The 12,202-nt window shown below is 39.1% G+C and overlaps 1 protein-coding gene across 1 annotated transcript in view; it reads right to left on the minus strand.

The window, feature by feature from the left end:
• smchd1 (structural maintenance of chromosomes flexible hinge domain containing 1) overlaps window positions 1-12,202 on the minus strand; it is a 509,382-nt gene that overhangs the window by 85,591 nt on the left and 411,589 nt on the right. Inside the window, 1 exon segment of the mRNA XM_051928888.1 lies at window positions 11,700-11,852. Coding sequence (XP_051784848.1) covers window positions 11,700-11,852 — 153 coding nt within the window.

Raw genomic sequence — 12,202 nt, forward strand, 5'->3', positions numbered from 1 at the left:
AGATCTCAGAGATCGTAAAAAAAAAAATAGGAGGTAATGTCGTTTTACTCGCTGTAGATTTTAGTCAAACATTACCAGTTATTCCACGAGGGAGACCAGCAGATCAACTCAACGCGTGTTTAAAATGCATGCTTCTCCCACGCTCGGTTATATGTCGCGTGTTCTCGGGTAGGTGCACCAAAAAAATGTATACATTTAAGCATGTAATGGGCAAACAAAAAATGAGGTATACCCGAAGGCACTGCAGTAGTACTTTATGTAACTTTACTTCTTAAATGTTAATGTTTTACTGTTTAATAATTTATACGCTTCTTATATGTTGTTCAAATTCTTTTATCAAAATACCACTGACAGCGCAATGCACGATAACATGGAGTGAATACACCATACGCATCCGCCCACGGCTGCCCTGCTGTGCGCAGATAGGAGTTGATTCTACAATAAAATAAAATAAAGATAAAAAGACTAAAACAATCATCACCCATAAAGCGGATAGTACACGTGACGTACTATATGTGTACCACATTTCAAGTGTATAGGTGAAACGGTTTGCGAGCTACAGGTCATTTTAAATCCTGGACAGACACACAAATTGCCACGGTAGCAAATTACAGAAGAAGATTTTACTGTTTAATAATTTATATTTATATGAAAAGTGCTTCTTATATATTACTTCATATTCTCATATGATAATGATGTTAATGTTTATATTGATTTCTGTGTTATTAAAACTGCATGTATGTGTGTATATGTATATATATATATATATATATATATATATATATATATATACTAGCAAAATACCCGCGCTTCGCAGCGGAGAAGTAGTGTGTTAAAAAGGTTATGAAAAAAAAAGGAAACATTTTAAAAATAACGTAACATGATTGTCAATGAAAGCCCGTTTCAGTCAGTAAGTCTTATGTGTGTGTTTATGTATGTGTGTATATATAATGTAGATGTGTATATGTAGATATGTATATATATGTATATGTATATAAATGTTTATGTGTGTGTGTATATTATATATATAATATATATATATATATATATATATATATATATATATATATATATATATATATATATATAAAAGACCGCAACAGTTATAACAATGACAACACAATTACATTGACAATCATGTTACGTTATTTTTAAAATGTTTCCTTTTTTTTTCATAACCTCTTTAACACACTACTTCTCCGCTGCGAAGCGCGGGTATTTTGCTAGTCTATAATAATAAAAGGCAAAGTCCTCACTGACTGACTCACTCACTCATCACTAATTCTCCACCTTCCTGTGTAGGTAGAAGGCTGAAATTTGGCAGGCTCATTCCTTACAGCTTACTTACAAAAGTTAGGCAGGTTTCATTTCGAAATTCTACGTGTAACGGTCATAACTGGAACCTCTTTTTTGTCCATATACTCTAATGGAGGAGGCGGAGTCACGTATTGCGTCATCACGCCTCTTACGTAATCACGTGAACTGAAAACAAGGAAGAGATTTACAGCACGAGTCAAACGCGGAAACGAAGGTAAATGACGTTAATTGTTGAGTGTCTTTTAATACTGTGTAAGCATACATATTAACACGTGCAATTAAACGTGTGCATTTATGGGGTGATTTCTCAGGCTTAAAAGCTCGCCTTTTATCAAACGCGGGAACAAAGGTAAATGACGTTAAATATCTTTTAATACTGCGTAAGCATACATATTAACACATGTGCAATTAAATGTGTGCATTTATGGGGTGATTTCTCAGGCTTAAAAGCTCGCCTTTTATTAAAAAGGTAAATGCAAACTGTTTTCATTCTGAAGGGCACAAACCACGTTAGATTTCAGCCGTTAAACTCGCAAAAATGTCGGTACACCAGATAAATAAGCGCAACATATTATCAGTTGTATTGTATGTTTACAATACATATAGAAATGTGTTAATCGTTAACTAATAGTATGGGATGGTGTTTTTCGACTCGCACCTTGATTTAAGCGATTGCATGTCTTGGTGGGTTTGCGTAGCTTATTGTCAATATCTTTACACCTCTTTTTAAGACTTATTGATTGAAACGGGCTTTCACGAAAAAAATTAGGGCTTTGCTACAGGATACACCCTCTACAAGTTAAGGAAGTAAAAATAAAGGTATATATTTCTGTTTTATTTAAACCTTTTAAGTTCGTATGCATAGCCCCATTTGGCTGTTTTAGTTTCTTTTTTCTTTCTTCAGTAATATTTAATCTCCTTAAAGAAAAACAACATATGCATTTTACTTTTTTTGTATCTCTTTAGTAATATTTTAGTGTAAAAGGATAACCAGTATTCAAACCTTTTATGTTACTTTATAAAGTTATTTTACACGATGTTGAAAAATTAATAAGAAAGCTACATATTTTGGCAGCTGCTGCTTTAATTTTCAATGAAATGAAAAAAGCTCTCCAAGAGAAAACCTCAATAAAGAAGAAACAGTTTGCACTATCTAAAAAGGAGAAACCCTCATTTATAAAGGTTTGCTGCAGATGACTTAACTAAAAAAAAATGAATAGTTCCTATGTGTATAATACATATTTATCTATTTGACTTATGCCTTTATTCCAGCAACTTGCAATATCTGAGGTACAATTTGTTACATTACTTTTGTTTTTTGCAGCACAGGCAGGTGAAGTGACTTCCTCAGGGTCACACAGTGGTGTCAGTACCAGGATTTGAACTGACAAGCTCCGGGTTTGCTGAAATATTACTGAAGAAAGAAAAAAAAACGAAAACGGGCAAATGGGGCAATGCATACAAATGTCCATCCATCCATTATCCAACCCGCTATATCCTAAATACAGGAGCCAATCCCTGCCAACACCGGGCACAAGGCAGGAAACAAACCCCGGGCAAGGTGCCAGCCCACCGCAGGGCGCACACACCATGGACAATTTAGAATCGCCAATGCACCTAACCTGCATGTCTTTGGACTGTGGGAGGAAACCGGAGTACCCAGAGGAAACCCAGACAGACACGGGGAGAACATTCAAACTCCACGCAGGGAAGCGAACCCGCTTCTCCTAACTGGCACCTTTCACTGCGCCACCATACCGCCCGCATACAAACTTAAAAGGTTTAAATAAAACAGAAATATATACCTTTATTTTTACTTCCTTAACTTGTGGAGGGTGTATCCTGTAGCAAAGCCCTAACTTTTTTCATGAAAGCCCCTTTCAGTCAATAAGCCTTAAAAACAGGTGTAAAGCTAAACTTGCAGCAGCGCTATTCAATTACACTTGCCTAACGCCTCTCCTAAGGGGAGATACTGTGGGATCTAGGCATCAGTCAAAGCACCAATTACAGATTAGAAAGCGGGAAGCTGTGATTTGTCGTCTCCCTCCCATGTAACAATCACAGCCCGTGTTACAACGCACTATGTATGTATGTGTATATGTATATATGTGTATGTATGTTTGTGTATATATATGTTGATATGTGTGTATATATATGTAGATATGTATATATATGTATATACAGTGATCCCTTGCTATATCACGCTTCGCCTTTCGTGGCTTCACTCCATCGCGGATTTTATATGTAAGCATATTTAAATATATATCGCGGATTTTTTGCTGGTTTGCGGATTTCTGCGGACAGTGGGTCTTTTAATTTCTGGTACATGCTTCCTCAGTTGGTTTGCCCAGTTGATTTCATATAAGGGACGCTATTGGCAGATGGCTGAGAAGCTAGATTGCTTACTTTTCTCTGTGTCTCTTGCGCTGACTTTCTCTGATCCTGACGTATGGGGATTGAGCAGGGGGGCTGTTCGCACACCTAGACGATACGGACGCTCATCTAAAAATGCTGAAAGATTATCTTCACGTTGCTACCTTCTGTGCAGCTGCTTCGTGAAGCAACATGCTGCACGGTGCTTCGCATACTTAAAAGCTCGAAGGGCACGTATTGATTTTTGACTGTTTGTTTTTCTCTGTCTCTCTCCCTGCTCCTGACGGAGGGGGTGTGAGCTGCCGCCTTCAACAGCTTTGTACTGGCGGTGCTTCGCATACTTAAAAGCCAAACAGCCCTATTGATTTGTTTGCTTTCCTCTCTTTCTGACAGTCTGTGCTCCTGACGCGCACTCCTTTGAAGAGGAAGATATGTTTGCATTCTTTTAATTGTGAGACAGAACTGTCATCTCTGTCTTGTCATGGAGCACAGTTTAAACTTTTGAAAAAGAGACAAATGTTTGTTTGCAGTGTTTGAATAACGTTCCTGTCTCTCTACAACCCCCTGTGTTTCTGCGCAAATCTGTGACCCAAGCATGACAATATAAAAATAACAATATAAACATATGGTTTCTACTTCGCGGATTTTCTTATTTCGCGGGTGGCTCTGGAACGCAACCCCCGCGATGGAGGAGGGATTACTGTATGTATATGTATATATATGTTTACATAACCTCTTTAACACACTACTTCTCCACTGCGAAGCGCGGGTATTTTGCTAGTAAAAACATATATTTGATTTGAGTCTGTAACAGACGGTATAAATGTATGATGCTTATAAATAATTTTGCATGGATGCGGTCAACGGTAGACTTCTGGTGTAAAACCAGACTGCTCCAGTCACTGGTAGGTGAACAAATGATCATTGATCCTATTGAGGATGACCCCTCGTAAGGACATTATCTGGCACAGAGAGCAGTGTTATCCCTCTGTAGTTGCCGTAAACCAGGAGATGAGCTTCTACACAGCTTCTTAAAGTAGCCAGCCCAGCAGGTCACAACTGCACCGTCATCTACACCATCACCTGCCCTGACTGCGAATCTGAGAAACATATTCAGATATGTGTAATGCTTTGATTCCTCTGTAAGCAGGACATGGGTCACTACACCATAGATGGTGTATTTCTTGCTCACAGAGTTCTCTAACAAATACCTCCTCATATGACCCTCAGAGCCCTCGCAGTCATCCTTCTCAGTTCCCGGTATAGACTAGAGTTGCTATCAAGCCATGCGCTATGACTCCTCTCAATGATATCCAGGGTGTTCTGCGAAATGAAACGCCTCCATCTGGGAACAACAGCAACACCAACACAACCCTCAGCAAACTTCAGGGTCTTGTCACGGAAGGTCTCCCACATCACATTAGGATCAGTAGTCACACCCAAGTCTGCAAGTTACTCACACAAAATGCATGCATACTCATTAGAAACAGCCTGCTCTTGGAGTCTGACCAGGTCCACTTTCATTTTTCTAGTAGGTGGTAGCCTACTAGGCCTAAGTTATATTTTCAGAGTAGCAACAAAAAATCTGTGGTCAGAATTCACAAACTGTGCACTTCTGTAGTACTTGCAACTCTGTAGGAGCCTCCAGGGTCTGCCCATAAGGATGCAATAGATCTCCTTCACTGCACCACCAGTATCCAGTTATCTGTAGCACCTGACATTTTATAAAGTCAAGGAACATGGAGCCACTTTCATCACGGTGCCAGACCCATGGGGAACGATACAATCATCATAGCCAGCCCTGTCAGTGCAAATGGTTGTATTGAAGTCACCCATGACCAGACAAGTGTCACCTGGTGGGCACCAATGTCTCCCTCACTGAGTCATCACTCACCGTGGTTGGAACATACACTGAGACAACAGACAAGGTACCCAAAGAGTACCTTAATCTGATACTCTTGTTGAAAGGAGTGACATCAGACACCTTCTGAAGGACCCCAACCAAGAGTACTCCCAGAGTATGACACCTATCAGAGTCAACCACACCAATAAAAAAAAGAGTACCCACCTACAGAGATCTGGCCAGTCCCAAGTCTGTGCACCTCAGAGAGTGCCGCCACTGAAATGTGGAGTTTATGAAGCTCCTCAGATAGCAGTCACACAATATTTTGTACACACTGATCAACCGATTAAAAAGATTAAAACAATACATTTCTAAAACCCTTTGTCCCAAAAACAGACTTAACCCAAACCAACTTTTCATGCATGTTACAGTACATGGGCTTTATTGCAAACAAACTTGCATGAAAACAGGATAATTGTTGCTAAAAGATTCTGAAAAATATTCAGTGGATAGAAAAACAAGAGTGGATCAAAACAGGTGTTTCTAAGAAATGTATAGAAGGTTAAAAGAATTTTCTGCAGAGATTTAAAAAAAAAATAAATTGTAGGGTGTTTCTTGAATGCAATTAATTAAGCATAAACTATCACAAACATTGAAAAAAATGAGGTCAAGAAGAGGAGTTTTCAGAACAATTGCTTAAGACTTCTATTTAAAATAAGAGGTCTTATGAAACATGAATTAAATATTAACTTTCACAGTTCCTGCTTGTCAGCAGGACTACAAAACATGTAAACACCTTAAGTGATAGAATATCACTCCACTGGCAATCCTTGCAACTGAATAAATTCAAAGAAACCAAAGGTATACAAAATGATGTCTTTATTATGAATAAAGCACATAGGAATGGATGAACCCAGGAAGAACATAAAAGCACAAAGTAAATAAACTGGTCAAACAACAAACACTACCCTGTGGCTTCTCTGGGCTTGCATTTACTGGTGTTGATTCCAAATCTTACAGGTGGAGAGGTTTACCAATTTGTCTTCATTTTAAGTGCCATTAACTACTGCTATCTCAACCTTCATGTCTACCTCAGTCACAGTTCTGAGGCCTCTTTTTATAAAACTTTGCATGGATTTGAGCATGAAAATATGCACATGCCAAAATAACAGGAAAATGCGTACAGAAAAAAAAATCAGATTAATAAAACCTGACATATGCATATTTCTGCATAATTTTCCACTTATAAATCACAATTATCTTGTAAATATGTGTATGTGAATACACCTCCAATGCGGCCCTGAAACATCCATATATGGAGTATTCTAATCATCCTCATACTTGTACAATCATGATACTACAGAACTTCACTGGCCAGTATAGCAGCCACCCTGCTAAAAAGTCAAGATCTCAGCACCTACATTCAAGAGTATCTTGCTCTGTTCCACAACTGAGAGTGCAAAATTTTATGTGGCATTATAGCACTACTCCTATGTGCTCTAATGGTCCAGGAAAGGCATACATAAGGTGTCATTATTGAAGTGGGTCACCACTGTCACCTGGCACATGTAATGACATGATTGCTGTTACAATGAACAGTGCCATCACATCTGTCAAAACTACTTTGCCTCAAAATAAATGAATCACAGCCTGACATAGGCCATTGAGACATGGTTTTCCAGCCACATCCTGGCATCACAGGTTACTAGTGCATTAATGGAATGTAATTACTTGTGCTTAATGAAATCAGTTTTGTTCTCTCTAGGTGCCGTTATTACTATATTTATTTTTATATAAGAATGCAGTCAAATACTCTGATTATGTTAGCAAATACCCTTTTATGTCAGCAAAAATGTTGTTTTATGAATGTGTACCCTCACCATATGAAAACTTGCAGTGCCTCATAGGTTGGTTAATGACTTTCACCACAGCAGGCATAAAGGAGTAATACTTGGCTTGGCAGTTGGTGAATCAGATGCGGACAACTGCTTTTAATTAATTAATTCAAGAACTTCTACAAGGAAGCAAGCAGCAATTTAACAGCTACAGATACACTTATGCTGATGCACAGAGACACCATGGCCTGAGAGAGGGGAGCGGTTTTAAATTTAAATTGAGTAAGTTGTAAAGAGTATCTAATATTTTTGAAAACTGTGACCAGCAGGTTGGTGAAATCCTGAGACCATTGAGAGATGACGGGATGGGTTTTACAGGTTGACTTAAAACAAGGAGTTGAGATCAGAACTGAACTTTCCTGGGAAGGAAGGAAACAATAATTGTTAACCCGAAGAAATAGGGCATTTCAACATGGAACATTAACAGAACAGAAGGAATTACAGAAGGAAGTGAAACGTGAAATATAGCAGGCAAAGCTGAAGTATATGGACAGGATAGAGAATCAACCGTAGACTGATAACCTGGGTTCATTATGGAAGGGCATAAAAATGATGGCTGACGTTCACACACAAAAGCAATAATTGAGTTGAACTGGCAGGGGTCAAAACTGATTATCAGTTTACACAAAACTTTACTGAGTTCCATTCAAGATTTGAAACACAGGATTTTGCTTCTGAAGTAAGTCAACAAAAGAACAGACTGAAGACTGGAGCCAGGAGTCAGCCTTTCTTTGTCTGTGCCATATTTGAAATTTCCTTGGATTTATAACAAGTACCCAGCTTATGGAAACAGACAGCTGTTATTCCATTGGCAAAAAATGCACACTCCAAAGCATTAAGTGACTTTAGACCAGTGGCATTAACTTCTCATATCATGAAATCCTTTGAGAAGTTAATTAAGAAATAACTACTTAATAAAGCTGAGGCTCTTCTGGACCCTCAAAAATTTGCATGCAAACCAAACAGGAGTGTGTAGGACGCTACAGCAACACTTTTAAATATATTGTATAAGCACTTGGAAGGATCAAAAAACCATGTAAGATTGCTGTTTATAGACTTTTTGTCAGCTTTTAATACAATCCAGTGCCACATTTTAGTTGAGAAACTGATAGATCAATTCTGTTTGGACCCTAACTTTGTAGGGTGGATTCTGGACTTTATCCATATTACTATCTGAGAATGGTAAACCGGATGGCATGGACGCAGGTACACGGCGATGGGACCATGAGACATACTGCGCAGGCGCGTACAGCGCACGTCTCATACACCGCAAGCGAAGTCGTATCCACCGCGCACGAAGGAGTCACGGCCCAAAAACGAAAGAGCTCAACTGACGTGAATGAGAAATGAAGCAACAACGCACCCATAGCTAACGACTACCAACACGGCCACACAAAAAAGAGGATTCTGCGCTGCAGCCCATTTTCAAACGGAAGAGGCTACGGAGGCCACACAGGTCCACAAAGATAGTACGAAAGGCGCGGGAAAATATGAAAGGCAAAGGTGCCTACACAGCATAGTGAAACCCGACATAGTACGGAAGGCGCAAGCGTCACCGCCATATTGTGAGTGGCACTACTGCGGAGTGAAGGCGCAGGCGTCACCGCCATATTGTGAGTGGCACTACTGCGGAGTGAAGTTAGGAATAATGTGCTGCTTGGGATTGTACAAACCGCTGAACGCTTTACACCAAATTCAAACACAATACAGCTCAACGATACAAACACGAGCCCACCTGGATAAGATCAATGTACGCAGGCGCCTACAACGTGCGTCTGAGACTGCGGAAGCAAAGCAGGCATGGGTTCAAAATGAACGCAGAAGCAAAGCAGGCACGGGTTCAAAACGAACGAGCTTGACTGACAGATATACAAACACAAGCCCGCCTGGATAAAATCAATGAACGCAGGCGCCTACAATGCGCATCTGAAATGCCGCAGGCTAAGCGGGCACGGCTCCAAAACGAACGAGCTCGACTAATGTATTGCGGGATACCTAAAGCCGGGGGTAGGCGAGTGAAGCGAGCAGGGGGCGGAGCCCCCTTGTAACAAACAGAACACAAAAAGTGAGTGTCAATGGCTGTTTCTCGGATAGCCTAAGTACATCTGTGGGCACTCAACAAAGATCTGGTACTTGTAAAGTTAGCTTTGTTCTCAGTTTTATTCTGTCAGTCACGTTTATGCTCTCCCACCCCACCGATCTCACCCTAACTAACAGCGTCAGCATAAATTTACACCCGATCCGACGCTGTTCATTTTCAAATAATACTGCATTAGTGCAATGATGTTTTCTGATTGGTACTATTCAAGTCATCAAATGATTTTTGAAAATGTCACATATATTTGTCTCTTTCTTATTTTCCCCCACGGCTGCGTTGATAACATGGACCAGAAGGCGTGAGCTTATTCAGTATGAACAGGAACACACGGGGAGCCAGTTGCTGTGTGCTACAATATGTTTGACAAGGCATGCACAGGGTCCACTGTGAAAAGAAGATGTTCTTTGCTTACCTTGCAGAAGAACTTCGTTGTCACTTCTTAAAAGAAAAGGCGATGGAAAAAGAAAAAGAGGATGCAACATTGACAAGCTTCTCTTCCAAGACTTCCGCATCCCCCAGGAAAGCAAACTCAGTGTCAGGTGCCCCTTCAATGTAATAGGAACCACAGCATAGAGAGAAGTGTGTACATTAAAGCAGGTACACGTCATAAATGTAGGAAGGACACTCCTTAGGTGTGTGGAACTTACCTCTCTGTACTATTCTTTCCTCTGCATGTCCTGGAGTAGAAAAGAAACCCCACCATACACCAAAATGTGGAGGTTGGGCAAAATCGGGGGGGAAAAAAAAAAAAGAAAACGCACTCACGGATTACACTCGCAAGAAAGCATGCGAATGAATATGAATAATTTTGCATCGGTGACACAATGTTTTCCAAAATGTACTATACAGATCATAAAATGAATTATTCCAAATATCATTATACATGCGTTTGTTTTTTTTGTCAGTGTGGCTTTGACATAATGGACCATAAGGTGCATACTAATTCAGTGTGAACACTAAAACTGAATGAAAAAAATTCAAGTGACATTGACATATCAAGAAGCCATGATTCACCAGCGTTTGTGTGTCAGCTTTTATCCCTCCAGATCAGAGAATTTCCAGTTCCATTGTCTCAAAACACCACTCACATCTACAGTTACTCCCCGTTTCAAATAAAAACTAACAGCGTCAGATCCAGCTCTGGGTTTGGGCAGGGGGTAGTATGTATCATGATCGTGACTGAGAGATTAAAAGTGGGGGGGGGAAAAAAAAAAAAAACACTAACTTTTACAAGTACTATAAATTTACACCGGCTGTTACAGACGCAAATCAAATGTATGTTTTTATTGTATAATATTAACAATAAGAGCAGCTCACTACTCAAAACAGTAAATTTGCGAGGCGACCAGTATCGAACCTGCAACCTCGATTACAAGACAGCAATTCTTACCAGGGCACGACAGAAGCTGTTGTATTATACTTATACCTTTTTTGAAAGTGTTTATTTGATATTTGGACTTCAGCCTTCACACATTACACAGTTCATGTCCACATTTTATCATTTATTACTAAAATATGAAAAACATTTCTGTTTTAACGATGTGTTTACATATAATGTTGTAGACACAGAACACACATGAAATGTATGTGTTCCAAATAATACATTATTTACCCTACACAACTGTAGGTACCTCACTCCCTGATAATCAAGGCTTGAGCTGGGAGAACTTTCTGCGGCGGTGGGGGGATGGGACAGCAGGCTGGTTACTGCTTGTCTTGATCGACACATTTACAAGACAAAAGACGCTGATGGAGAGGTGTGAAGGGATTTAAGGTGGGTCCAAATTATGAGTTTTTTCGTAGGCTTTGGTAATTCTAGTGTTAATGTTCATGTATGTGTAAAGGCAGGTGTCCCAATACTTTTGGCAATATAGTGTATCTACAGGTGGGCTGCACTTATGATATTAATGACTTTTAGAACATATTCCTACTGATGATGTTGAATGTCACACCCATTCATAATATTTTTAAAAAATGGCTACATTTTGTTAAAAATTTATGCCTAAGTTAGCAAAATAAAATGTAAAGCACTGAAAAAATTTCAAGTGTATTTTCATTACTCAAGCAATGATAAAAGGCAAGTTCCTATAACAGAAGCAAATAATTTAAAATTCTAGAACAGGACAGGGCTGATATAATGAGAATAGTTAACTAAAAAATTACTATTACTTACTGAAATTTGAGAAATGCCATTACTAAAATTAAATTCAACAGAAGCCAAATCTCCTTGAAATACAGGAATTTCAGTTTCATTCTCTTCGGAGCTTCTAATGGTGACAATGATTTTCCCATTCATTTTTTCACAAGTTGGATTATTATACTCATCCTAAAAGAGATATAAAAGTAAGTTTCACAACTATTGCATGTAGTACTAGGGTGTTGTACCCTGTTAGCCATTATGGATGAAGTGAGAAGTCAAGTAAAATGATACCTTTAACATCTTGCCTGAAGAAGGGGCCAGAGTTGCCTTGAAAGCTTGCATATTGTGATCTTTTTAGTTTGCCTATAAAAGTTGTCATTTTGCTTGACTTCTCACTATAACTACTGCATAAAATACTGATATTTTTTTTTTTTTTTTTTACAAAAACCAACAGTTTATGACTGCCACCTGCAATTTACATTTGGTCTAAAAGCCTAACAGCAAGAAAAAAAATCTAAATATTTTTGCTACCTTTA

The sequence above is a fragment of the Erpetoichthys calabaricus genome, chromosome 6 (assembly GCF_900747795.2).
Source record: "Erpetoichthys calabaricus chromosome 6, fErpCal1.3, whole genome shotgun sequence".
In the NCBI taxonomy this organism is placed as follows: domain Eukaryota; kingdom Metazoa; phylum Chordata; class Cladistia; order Polypteriformes; family Polypteridae; genus Erpetoichthys; species Erpetoichthys calabaricus.